This window comes from Oenanthe melanoleuca, chromosome 5, assembly GCF_029582105.1.
Source record: "Oenanthe melanoleuca isolate GR-GAL-2019-014 chromosome 5, OMel1.0, whole genome shotgun sequence".
Classification (NCBI taxonomy): domain Eukaryota; kingdom Metazoa; phylum Chordata; class Aves; order Passeriformes; family Muscicapidae; genus Oenanthe; species Oenanthe melanoleuca.
Window position 1 is genome coordinate 42,826,099 of NC_079339.1, and position 14,058 is coordinate 42,840,156.

The window sequence follows — 14,058 nt, forward strand, 5'->3', positions numbered from 1 at the left end:
ATCCTGTTAAGAGTTTCTCTACAGTACCACGTCATCTGGCATAATTGAAAAGAAATCACTCTTGACTGAAATATGCCTGTGAGAGAGAAAACCATGAACAGTGGTCTACCTAATCTTACTGTTTCTATAAAAGGACAATACACATTATAGGCTGTATTACAGTATTACATTTATATCTCTTTAAAATTTGAATTTTTAATCATAAACAGGATTTTTCAGGGTCTCACTTCTTTATCTCCAACTGTTTGAACCTTGAGGCTGATACTTGATGATGCTCTAAAGAAATACAGTAATCTGAAAGTGCAAGGTTGAAGGATTATGACAGTTTGTCTGCTAAGGATGCTTTCTGCACTACCAGTCCGTAGGATTCCCAAAAGTAGCATCAGGGACATGTTATAAACTGCACAGCTGTATCAAAAGAACAAGGTTTTATGCATGACCAAAGTAAGTTTCTTTATGAATTTCCTGGATGTTCTTGAATTGTTTAAAATAAATATAAATATAATAATAATAAATAATAGGAAAAAATGAAAACACCATTTTGAAACAGAATTTTTGTTCGCTAAAATTCTTTTTAGTTGAAATCCCAGCCTGAGTTTTGATCTGGATAAATAAAACCTGGAAAAATTCTGTGCTTATGTCACTGCAATTGAGACCCTGAGAGCTGCACATGTTTTGTACTTGCTGAGGTTGATATCCTTCATTAGGTCCAACTATGTACAATGCATGGGGGAGCAGCAGGCAGAACAACCATTGGAAACAACATACAACAAGACAAGATAACATCAGACAACACAGTTCCTTTCATTGCATGCTTTAGAGAGTGGGAATATTTGGTTATGGACCTAAATAATAAATGGTAGCTGAGAACATAAAAGGTATGCTTACAAGCTGAAAATACACATTAAGGAGCTCAACTATACTAAAGCTAATGTACTTGTTTGTGTAGCCATTCACAGATAACTGTGTAGCAAAATTAAAAGTCATATTTAACCTTTATGGTTTCAAAGGAAGTGTTTGCAAAACTGCCATAGTTTGAGCTGATCTCCTAAAACAATAACTTAGCAGATGTAAGCTTGTTTCATTTAGTGGAGAACATGTGAAATCTATTGACAGCACAGTTCACATCAGAACCAATATCAAGATGATAATTTTAGCAAATACATCTCTTACAGCAGGGTATCTTACATTCGTGGACTACCATACTTGTTTAAAAGATTTTCCACATAAGGTTCTAATTCACCAGAGCGAGGTACAATAAGCTGGCAGTGTGCATTAATTTGGGCAATATATGCAATGGTATTACAGAAATAGAAGCAGAATATTCCAGAGTCTGGTAAAAAATGAAAAAAAAAACCACATGCAGTGTGATTAAAGAATCCAGCCCAGAGTCTACTCTGTCAGGCATCAGTGAATAGCAGTCATTGAAGTCAGTGGTTCTGCAAAAGAAAAATAATTACCTGAGCAAAAATTTCTGGTTAAATGCTTTAGGTTTTGGGTTGGTTTTAGTCCTAGAATTTTAAACAGACTTTGAGAGGACAAGACTGGAGGTATAGTATGCAAATTCAAGTAGTAGATCTAGCCTTCACTGAAGCCACTGAAAGTTCTGCAGTCATTGCAATGACTTTGCATCAAATCTATTTCAAGACTATTTAACAGTAATATTAAGCTAATGTTTAATATTAATGTCTTTTTTTCCTTTTTATTTTATTCCCAGAAATCCATAAAGAGCTCAGCCTTAGAATAGTCTTCTAATGGGCTTGATCTTCCCTATTAAACATTTCATGCTATTCAGCTTTTTCTTTTCTCTTTCCTTTTACAGGCAGGCCAGATCTGACAGATAGCGGATATGAGGACTTTGCTGACTTCAGAAAGCTGACAGAAAGCAACAGACTTCAGTGAAATACCCCTCCAAGAACAGAGACTTTTGGTAGCATTAAAGTAACCCGTTGTTCAACTGCAAAGACATGGCAACTGGTTCTTTCGGCACACATGGAGGAAGGCAACAAACATTGTAACCCTGGCTAATAAGACTGTGTTTTCCTTATCAAAAGTAGGAGTTAGGGCAATTATAAAAGGATTATTTTATTGTTAGCCTCCAGGACTTTAACTCTGGCCTGAACACTGGACATAAATAGAAGCCAATTTTAACGACCTGAGATTTTGTTACCTGTGTGTTATTATTGTTATCAGTTCCTGAACACTTTGGTACTTTATTTCTTTAAATTAGAAATGGGTTCGTGGACTAAAATGTGGCCCACAGACTGGGCTCTTCTCATGAAATCATGGCTCATCTTTTCCCTGGGGCTCTACATACAGGTCTCCAAAACTTTGGCCTGCCCAAAAGTGTGCCGCTGTGACAGAAACTTTGTCTACTGTAACGAACGAAGCTTGACCTCAGTGCCTCTTGGGATACCGGAGGGTGTAACCGTCCTCTACCTCCATAATAACCAAATTAATAATGCTGGATTTCCTGCAGAGTTGCACAATGTCCAGTCTGTGCACACAGTCTACCTGTATGGCAATCAGTTGGATGAATTCCCCATGAACCTGCCCAAGAATGTCAGGGTTCTCCACCTGCAGGAAAACAACATTCAGACTATTTCACGTGCTGCTCTTGCTCAGCTTTTGAAGCTGGAAGAACTGCACCTGGATGACAACTCCATCTCCACCGTTGGTGTTGAGGATGGGGCTTTCCAGGAAGCCATCAGCCTCAAGCTTCTGTTCTTGTCCAAGAATCACTTGAGCAGTGTGCCAGTTGGCCTCCCGCTGGACTTACAAGAGCTGCGTGTAGACGAAAACCGAATTGCTGTCATCTCAGACCTGGCCTTCCAGAACCTGACAAGTCTGGAGCGCCTGATCGTGGATGGCAATCTCCTTACTAATAAAGGCATAGCTGAAGGCACCTTTAGCCACCTCTCCAAGCTTAAGGAATTCTCAATAGTTCGGAATTCGCTGACTTACCCTCCTCCTGATCTTCCAGGTACACATCTGCTAAGACTTTACTTGCAGGACAACCAGATAACCCATATACCACTTACAGCCTTTTCAAACCTCCACAAACTGGAACGTCTTGATATTTCCAACAATCAGCTTCGGATGTTGGCAAAGGGAGTATTTGATAATCTCCATAACCTGAGACAACTCACTGTAAGGAATAACCCCTGGTTATGTGACTGCAGCATTAAGTGGGTCACTGAATGGCTCAAATTTATTCCTGCTTCCATCAATGTACGGGGTTTTATGTGCCAGGGACCAGAGCAGGTCCGAGGTATGGCAGTCAGGGAGCTCAATATGAATATGTTGTCATGCCCCACCACCACCCCTGGTCTGCCACTTATCATCACCCCAGTCCCAGCTACAACCATGCCAACTACATTAGCTCCCAGCTCATCATTTCCTCCCTCAAGCAGTAAATATAATCCTCTCACTCCCATTATTGCCACACTCCCCACTGTGCCTGACAGGGAGGACAGAGAAAGGGTGACACCTCCTTTGTCTGAATGGATTCAGCTCTCCGTCCACTTTGTGAATGACACTTGCATCCAAGTCAACTGGATGTCACTTTTTTCAGTCATGGCATATAAACTCACATGGGTTAAAATGGGCCATAGTCTGGTAGGGGGAATTGTTCATGAACGAATAATTAGTGGTGAGAAGCAGCAGTCAAGCTTGGTAAATCTGGAGCCCAAATCCACTTACCGGATTTGTTTGGTTCCACTGGATACTTACAACAGCTACCGAACTGGAGAAGACACTGTCTGTTCGGAAGCCACGACCAAGGCTTCCTTTCTGAATGGCAGCAACATCCCTTCCAGCCACGAGCAGACGACTTCTCAGAACCTGGGCTCCCCATTTCTGCTGGCAGGGTTGATTGGGGGTGCGGTGATATTTGTCCTCATGGTCTTGCTCAGCGTTTTTTGCTGGCACATGCACAAAAAAGGTCGTTACACCTCCCAGAAGTGGAAATATAACCGGGGCCGTCGGAAAGATGACTACTGCGAGGCAGGGACCAAGAAGGACAACTCCATCCTGGAGATGACGGAAACCAGCTTCCAGATTGTCTCCTTAAATAATGATCAGCTCCTTAAAGGAGATTTCAGACTGCAGCCCATTTATACCCCAAACGGGGGCATTAACTACACAGACTGCCACATCCCCAACAACATGCGATACTGCAACAGCAACGTCTCAGACCTGGAGCACTGTCATACGTGATAGTGAGGGAAAATGGGGGTCTCTAGGACAAGGAGAAAAAAAAAAACTCTAGAAAAAATAAGCCCCCCAACAATAATGAAAAAAAATTACATTTGATAAATGTTACACAGATGCATTTATGCATTTGAATACTCTGTAATTTATACGGTGTACTATATAATGGGATTTAAAAAAAAAAAAGTGCTATCTTTTCTATTTCAAGTTAATTGCAAATGGTTTTGTAACTCTTTGCTTTTTAAATCTTTAAAAAATATTGCTGAGTACTGTACAGGGTTGTACAATAAGAACCCAATGTCATGGCAAAGGAAAGAATGACTCATTCTTCAAACATTAACCACTTTGCTGTCGAAGCAGTCTGAGGGATGTTAAGTTTCTAGGTGTCCTGAATTACAGGAAAATAAGTGCATATTAAGACAGGGTCACTAGGAACAGACAAAAGCAATTCAGATAAAATGGGCACAACCCTTCTGACTTGAACCCAGCAGTCACTGTTGAGCTTCAAACAATTGGAAACACATCCGTTCCTCTTTGTCAGTACTGCACTTCTCACCTCCAACTGAAAGCTGGAGTTCTGAGTGCTGCCAATAAAGCTACTTTCTTTGTTTGATTAGTTTTTTTCCAGTCTACTTGGAATAGGAAACGTGGAAAGAGCTCAGTGTCAAACTCAAAGTGACCTTGATTCCTATTTGCAAAAGTTGCTCTGAAAATGTCCCCAACGCTAGATACTTTATCTTAGAAACTGTTTGTGCTTTTCTTTAGGATTAAGAAGCTTTAGGCATTCTAGACCCTGCTCAGTGGGAGGTGAAGGTTATGTGACTGTATGTAACAGAGAGCTGTCATTAAGTTATGCCTCTTAATAGAGCAGTATTTGTTGATATAGCACGTTCAGGTAAAGCAGGAATAAGGGAAATTCTGAGCATTCCCAGCTCTGCAGTATTCATGTACATGTTCATGTAATTTGAAATCTAAAAGTGCATATTGCTGAAAACATGGTGCAAAATCTAATGGCAATGGAAAAGTTTTGCTAATAATTTGTATGGTTCAAGCTTTGACTTAAGGGTCTGGGTTATGTTCAGTACAGAGAATAAGGGGAAAAAAAAAAGACAAAAAGAGAAAACAAACAAGAAATATATTGTAAAAAGTTATTTAGTACTGGAAAGACCTCCAGGGCTATTATGAACTGAAATACATTCAGTGGGGAAAATCATGTACAAATCTTGGTGGGTTTTGTTTGTTTGTTTGTTTTGCTTTTTTTCCTTCCCAATTAAAATATACAGAGACTGACATTAGCTAAGCATTTGATTGACTGGGGAATTTTGAGAACACAGGTACACAATGTCCCTCTGAATTACCCTTCTTTTACCTTAAGCATTTTCAAGTTTTCCATAATGATTTCAGCTTCACAAGCAATAGGTGGGTTTAGAATTTGCTTTTTTATACCCTCAGATTCTTTAGCTGCAATACCTTCTCAGTCCTTGAGCTTTACATGCACTATGCAAAACATCATGCCTGTATTCAAACTATAATGCAGCTCTCAAAATTATGTAATATTTCAGCCACTCTGCTAACTCAGTGACTGCCAAGAACTGTGGTGGAATCTAATTATTTGGGGGTTTTTCAGTTTGCTTTTTTACCATAGCTAATTTTCTCCTGAGTTTGGGGGCAAGCTAAAGCTACATCACATTGAAAAATAAAAAGAAAAAGGAAAAAAAAAAAAAAAAAAGATAGAGACAAAACTTCCCTGAGATAGTAGGGAACCAAAGAGAGAAAGTTTTACAGTTATCACCTAGGGATAGACAGAAAGTTGCTGCATGTGGATTGGCAGTAAAGGCTGAAGCACTTTCACAGTGGAATGCTTAGACTTTTCACTTTATGAAGCTCCTTATGCTGGAAGAGAGGGTTTTAATCCTTTCCTTCACTCATTTCACTCAACCCATTCTTGAAACTCAGCAGTCTATGAGTATGTATTTTCTGCAATTCAGATCACATGATAACACTAGTTTTCTGTGATGACAAAATGAACCTAGTTATGATTGATGGCAAAGTATGACCATTTTGTAAGGAACCACCTCCACCCACCACCACCTTTTAAAATCACATTTTGAAATTCCACTCTATATTCTGTATATTTGTTATTTTGTCCAGCTATAGCAGGTATTCTAAACAACCTGTGTGGCTATTGTAATAGTTATATCACTAAAATTTTGCTGATTAAAAGTTTACCATATGATTTCAAATGGCATTATTCTGGGTAGAAAGTCTATGCAAAATTGAGGGTTTTTCTGTGATTTGTTTGATAGATCTGTGATCTGATGATAAGGTTGATAGTTTGGGGCTTTGTTTTGTTTTTTTTGTTTGTTTGTTTTGTTTTGTTTTGTTTTGTTTTGTTTTGGTGGCTTTTTGATTTTTTTTTTTTTTTTTTGGTATTGTTTTGTTTTGTTTTGTTTGAAGTATTTTAGGTGCCCCAGCTCAAAAAACAGGCAGCAAATAGTTGTGCCTCTTCACATGTTTCTGTTGCATGCTGGAATTTGCTTGAAGTTAAGCAGAGCCAGTAATTTCCATTGGGTGTGGATATAGTTATATTTCATTTCAGTGAAATAACTGGTTGTATATTCAATTTCAAAAGGCCTCCTTTGAAAGTACATGCCTACAAGTGTTTTGTACTGCAATGACCGATGCAGGAGGAATTTCTGTTCTAGACCTCAGTATACCATAAGCACCTTATTTGTAGCAATTGGCTTATTCAGGGAGTTTGGCCTGTGCTGCAGATGAATGATCCACATGCCCAACCTCATGACAATCTGGTTACTTATCAAATAGGGTGAAAATAGAATGCATTCACAAAGTATTTGTTTTGCTCTGGAATGATTATATATAAATATGTAGACTATGACCCACTTGCCTAAATCAAAAATCACAATGATATTAAAGATAACATACTTTATGCTTCTTTTCAATATGAAGAAAAATATATCAAGTTTTTATGGGATACTGACAAAATTTTCTTTACTATAAAGACTCCTGAGAAAAACATAGTAAGCGCCTTATACCAAAATTTGTGGATAGAGCTTGGAATATTATCTAAAAAAATTCAGAGTTGTAGTCAACTGAAGGGTCATATGTGTCATTTGAAGAATGTTTCTCCCAATTTTATTGTTCCTTAGCTCCAAAACAGGTAATGTATTTCAATTTACAACAGAGTTTGGGACTTCTCAAAGTACCAGTCACACAAACATCTGAGATTTCATTTCAGTTCCCACCCATGAGCAAATTTCACTAGCCAATGTATAAAAAGTCAGAGTTAAAAATGGACAATGATCTTTTGGCAATATAAAGTTTAAGATTAGTAGCCTTTTCCTTGGGCTTTATAAAAATTGAGCAACCTTCACTTAGGACAAATATCTGACCACCATAATAACTAAAGGCTATAGAGCAGAAGTGTCAAATATGTGCATGTACAAACCACTCCAAATGTTCAATTTTAAGTCCTGATTTGATCAAATTCATTGCATCTGGGGACAAATTAATTTTTTCAGGCAAAATCTCACCCATCTTCCAATTTATACTGCTAGTAGTCTGACATAGATGTGCAGGAAGATTGGTGAGTAGAATAAAATAAGCATTTAAGTGAAATTGTGTTAAGAAGTATCACACTGCTGTTCCCAGTACTTGGGCTCCTTCTGAAGACATATTTATTTACAAACAGGTCCTTATTTTCATGGATTCTGTCACTTTGACAACTGTTCCTTGCATGTGGTTTGCTGGCAGAAACAAACACCTGATAAATGCATGGACTGTGTGTTAACAGGTTCTAATTGGAACATTATTAATGAATTTCTTTATAATAATATTTAGGGAATAAGCTACTTTGAACTGAAAAGCTATTAGCAGTTTTCCCTATAAGCCAATAAAGGATTACAGTGAATATCATGTAAAACAGAAAAATGAATTAGCATATGATATTTGCTATTAGACTAGTTCAACTATATTTTTCTCTGAATAATTTTCCTTTTTTCATGAGAGCAAGTTTCTCCCTCTGAAAAATTTGTTAATGTAAATTTTGCAAACAAAAGAACTTTATGCATATTGATATTATTGTTTTAAGGGTCTATTTAAGGCACTTTATTAATGGCATTGAAGTGAAAGTTCAGTCTCAGCTTTTGACAGTAAAGTGGTTAATTCCCATTGAATTCTACATTTATAGTACTTCTTCACTTTAAATTTAACCTGGAGATATTAAAGTTTTTTTCTTTAGAACATGAGAATAATGGTTTTATACATGACTTATCTTTACAGCTCAGTGAAAAAACAAAACAGAAGTGAGTGCCAAAACCAAAAGTTACTGTCTCTGAACCTCATCAAATCCTGCCTGATGCTCTCTTCCAAACACAGAGATAATCCTAGGAAGCTGATGATCACTCCTTTCCTGAACTCTATCCAACAGGGCACTTTGTATCCCAGATGATACTGCAGGCAATATTGAAGCATTTGGCATTAAACTTTTGTACAGCAGAGAATGTTTTTCTCTTTAAAAGAACCCTGGCTAGTAGTCTGTATGGAAAACTAGCACAGAAGGGATTTGGCAACATTTTATTGCACTGGGGCTCTGTGGAAATGTGCCTCATGAGAGCTGAGTTCTGACCCTTCTGAAACAGATAAGCTACTAAACAAATTGTTATCATGAGTTGATCCCAAATACCTGAATATGATCTTTCATAAAATTGATTTTAACTGAGATATGCACACTTGATTCTGTTCTGTGTTTGCTATACTTTCTATCTTTAACATGGAAAAATAGATGGTTTAAAGTCTGCGTTATCTGTTTTCTGCAATCTGCCATGTTGCACGCATTGTTAACTTCAAAACCTCACTATACACTATATATTATCTTGTTGGCATATTCAGTAAAGAGTTATTTAAAAAAATACAACATTCTTGCTGTATTTATATGAGCAAGTTAATTAAAATAAGGATGTGGGTATCGGAAAGGGACAAAAAATATCAATCTTTTGAACTTTCATTCATGGAGATATTTTCAGATGTTCTACTGAAACTTCTGTCTGTTCAATCGTCTCTTCAGCTTCTAAAAGACAAATATCATCTCTAAAACTTAAATAATTTTTTACCTCAGTTTCTCAGATTAATCTTATTTTAAAAAGTTATCTTTTCCTAATATGCATATAGAAAATCATTGTAAAATGAGAACAGATGTACTCCAGTGTTTGCAATTAATAGGTACACTTGAGGAGCTACACATGTCTATAACAAATATATATTTGTGGAAGCTGTGACTCATTATATGCATAGCCATTTGATAAATGCATATGACATTCATCCATGACAATCATGAATCTGTTTTTTAACTATTATTATCTATTTAATCTCTTTCCTTGACATGAAATGTGATCTTTTTCTTCCAGTTCTCCCTTCAAAGTTTTTATTGAATTTTCAGAATGCACAATATTCATACATAAGCATTAATAAATTTTTGTATAAAGCAAATCTTATACATAACATATATGGTAATATATACTATATATAAAGAGATGGTTCAGCTACTTAGAAATGGAAATTACCCCTCTTCTACTTCCATATACAAGAACTAATTTTTTGCTTTACCATAAAATGAGATACTGAATTTTGCAAACTGTGTTATTTCAAAGCTTAGAAATTTAATTTTTCTGAAAGTCACAATCCTCAACAAATTATCTTACTCTCTTTCTTAACCTTGAGTATCCTGCAAAGCTGCCTAGGTCTGCATCCACACCTAGTCCTGCCTCTTTTCCCCCATATTATGCCTCCCCTTTGTGATGTCTCTACTGAAGCACATTAGACCCTGGTAGCTGAACCTACTTGCCTTACCACAGGAGGGTGGACAATAGACATAATGAAAACAACCAATCAGTTATGTATTTCTGACAATGAAGGCATCATCATTTTCAATTGATAATATTTTCTGTCAAAGAAAAGGAGTTGATAACCTCTGACTTCATCAGGTAATCTTTTAAGAACCCAAAATTATTTATGGTAGCAAAGATAAAATCTTATTTTTAATATTTCTAAGCTCATTTATCTGGAGTTGTTCATACACGTGCAATTGTGTAGAAATTTATTGTGTATAGAGGATTTAGCTACAAACATCTCTCAAGGGAAGCACATGGAGGAATATTTTTCATTATTTTTCAGTCAAAGTTTTTAATATTCCACTTTAAAAAGAGTTCTTCCATTGAAGAGGAGTTACTGTACCCCATGGAGAAACTGCATTCCATCGTTAAAGTATGTAACAAATATTTTAATTCTACTTCAAATGCCACTGTCAACAAAGGCTGAAACTAAAAATTACTAAAATACTTCCATTACATAGAGATAGACTTGGTGAAATTTTTAGCAATAATTTTAATTTTAATTCCTAAAACAAATTAGCAGATTTTTATGGTGAAATCCTGACTCCACTGATTTCAACTATAGATATCACAATGATATATAACAGAAAGATTATTAAAAACATCCAATATGACACATTATATGACACAGCATGTCATTCTATGCATCCCCAAATGAAATACATGAACTGAATAAGGCAGTAGGGCTACATCTCTCTTATGAAAAACTGTGAAAAAGGCTGTGCAGAAAATGAGGGGGGAGATAAGTGTGTATTGAGCAACACTGGCCAGTGTGAAGCCATGGAAGATATGGACATTTGAAGCCACAAATAGGCCAGTGAGCATAGCAAGAGCATTCTTTTTTCACATAAACACGTATTTTGTTGCTTATAATCTCATATTATGACTAAACTGTGACTGAAATAAAAGCATGTATGAATATTGAGAAAGAAGAAAGAAGAAAGAAAAAAAGAAAGAAAGGAAGAGAGAGTCAAACAATCTAAATGACAGTCTTATAATCCTGACCTCATATATTTTTACAAACTGCTTTGGGCATTCACAGCTTAGGAACCAATGCATAATTCATTGCTCTCTGACTTACAACACAAATGTTAGGAATTTCCACCCATTTAGGAAATATGTTAAGAAAATTTGAGAGTTGATGTGATGTCAGGTTCTGCAGTATATGAACAATGACATTTATTCAAGCAGGGAATTAGCATGTGTTTGCAAGTGAGGACTGCAGAAGCAAGGCATGAACATTATTTCACTTTCAAGAAAACACTACACCTGACAAAAAGTACATATGGGTTATCAAGAATAGATGACTTATAAAAATAAACAAGTAGAAACCTGAGTAAGAGGAGATATTCCACATTATTATAGTTATTTTAATAGTATAAAGTTAAGTACTTTAGGAAATTAAAAAAGGGTTCATAAAAGTATTGAAGCTTTCCCATCCCTAGGAGAATATATTCAATTTCTTGTGAAGTGGAAGGCTGGAGGTTAGTTTTGAAGCCAGTGCATTAATTGGTCATGATGTTTATTTGAAGTCTTTGCATGCTATGAAGCGTTTGAGGAATAGACTACTTTATGTGCAATACTTGCTTTCATGGGGAACAAGGAACAAGCACATGTCTAGACCTTTCAGATTTTGTTTTTGCTTTTCTTTTTGTGATTTAACTTTACAAAAATTGAACAAATTTGAAGTAGAACATATTTAAACTATTTTCTGCTGTAATGACAGCAGTAAGACTTTGTATTCTTTCCAACAGAAGACAAAATTTAAGAATACTTAGTTAAGAAAAGTAATCTTAAACAATTTTTATATCAATTTTCAGCTGAATTAATTATTTTTCAACATTTAGTTACAATAGTCATGCTGAGAATTTGAACTCAGAAACACTGAATCAACTCAAGTTTGTCAGAGGAATTTTGGGTTCATAGGTTTAATTTGCAGATTATTATTATTATTATTATTATTATTATTATTATTATTATTATTATTATTAGCTGCACAAAGACAAGGGAACAAAGGTTTCTTGTTCCTTACTCAAGTATCATATTCCTTTCTGTAGTGGTGGAGGAGGAAATAAAGCTGCTTCCCAGAGATTTCCCTCAAAGAGCAAGGTGGCCAGAGCAGAATGCAGGCATGGCATTTGTCTTTGATGACTACAGGAGCTGGTGGAAGTAGAGCTGAATCATATTGTGAGGGATGCAGCAAATTACAGGTGTTCTGCACCATTATGAAGGACATTTGGTCTGTCCAGGACCTTTCTAAGGTGCCTCCCCTGAGGTTCATGCTCTTGGAGGGCTTGTGTCAAAAGGCAAAACCCATGCTCATGAAAGCAAAGAAGGATCTGGGTTTTAATTTGTTTTGTGAGTCTTTAATTACTCTTTTCTGTAAGTTCTGGAATGCCAGCTTCACCACAATGTTCAAGTGTGCAACAAGGCAGGTTTGAAAGGTCACTTTTTTGATGACTCTCCTTTTTTCAATGCAAATATTAATAAGGTCCTTGCAGGCAAGATTCCAATCTACATCAGATGTGATCATTGTGTTAGCCATCAGATCAGACACTACTTTCAGTTTAGATGTCTATAACTTTTTTCCCTTATTTCTTGTCAAATTAATTTTTTTCTTGATACCTGAAACTAAGCAGTTTGTACTATTGCTTATTTGTCCCAACACAAGGAAGAGTTTTCTACAAAGCCATTGTACCTGCAAACTGTGATGATCACCCTGCAAAGCTAAGCTACAGAAATGCTGCCAATACAGTGAGCAATTTGTCATAAAGTAATGATCTACTGTGATATCAATTCCATTTATATGCAGACTATGGAAAATCCAGAGGCACCAATCTCAAAATTTCTCTTGCTTTTGCCTCATTTCTTCTATGTTGCATCAACCTTCTCCAGCATGATTGGCTTAGAGGACAGATTGCTGCTTGATGCCTCAGATGGTTGTCTGATTTATTAGTTTACATTTAAGATTAAAACAAGAAATACAAAGCTCTTTTCTGATTACCTGCATCTTTGGGCTGCTGTAGTAGTAGTTTACTCTGTACCTCTCACTGTACTATTGGTTTCTCACCATTTTACACACATAAGACACACACACATAAACAGATGCACAATTACACTGTATTTATACATTTTTTATGTTTATGTATATTAAAATACTCAAATATACAAATATATAGACATATGGTATGCATATATGTAGTATAAATATGGATTGATCTATGTTGAGTCCATTATGGATCTTTTCCTCTTGATTTATGCATCAATTCAGTTGCACCTTATCTTGTTCAAGAGAGTAAAGAGGTAGAATAGCATGATTTTTTTTTGAAGAATTGTAATGTCAGTATTAGTAGGAGCATGTTTTCAATAATTTATGTGCTTTGGCAGCCTATGCATTAACACTTGAAAATTACAGAGATTGCCACAGCTCCTGGAAGCAGATAGTGTGCATCTTTTGGAATACACTTCATAATCACAAAGCACATCTCAGGAATCCATTTTTATCAAGATTGTTCTGTGTGGTCACTAAATAAAGTGTAGACAGAGGAAAATGTGAGACAAGGCAATATGAAATTAAAACCCAGTATGAACAAGAAGGGAAAAATTCAGATATTTCAACATTAGAATTATTGTTGATTTTCTATGCATTACTTTTTTCTCTGTGGTCTATATTTCTTTCTCTGTATTTGACAGTTTTTCCTTGTCATAGGAGCTGTCTTTTAACTCACTCTTCACCTTCTGCTTCATGAAGAACCTGAGTTTTTATACAGGATTTTTGTGGATGCCCCAAATGAGCACTTCTTTCATATGTGAGCAAATGCATTTGTGTGCAGCAGCCCAAAGGGAGAGTGTTCATTGCCACTTATCCTCCTCAAGTCATTAATTTAACTGGCTGAAAAAGATCTTTCTGAGATGAGCCACACAGCCAGTGTGCTAC

At 36.3% G+C, this 14,058-nt stretch overlaps 1 protein-coding gene across 4 annotated transcripts in view; it reads left to right on the forward strand.

Moving 5' to 3' along the window:
- The window catches only part of FLRT2 (fibronectin leucine rich transmembrane protein 2), a 61,721-nt gene extending 52,768 nt beyond the window's left edge, over positions 1-8,953 (forward strand). For all 4 annotated transcript variants that reach the window (XM_056492791.1, XM_056492789.1, XM_056492790.1 and 1 more), the window contains exon 2: positions 1,823-8,953. In XM_056492791.1, coding sequence (XP_056348766.1) covers positions 2,233-4,218 — 1,986 coding nt within the window. In that variant the 5' untranslated portion in view covers positions 1,823-2,232 and the 3' untranslated portion in view covers positions 4,219-8,953. The remainder of the gene's footprint in view (positions 1-1,822) is intronic.
- The last annotated feature ends 5,105 nt before the right edge of the window (positions 8,954-14,058 follow it).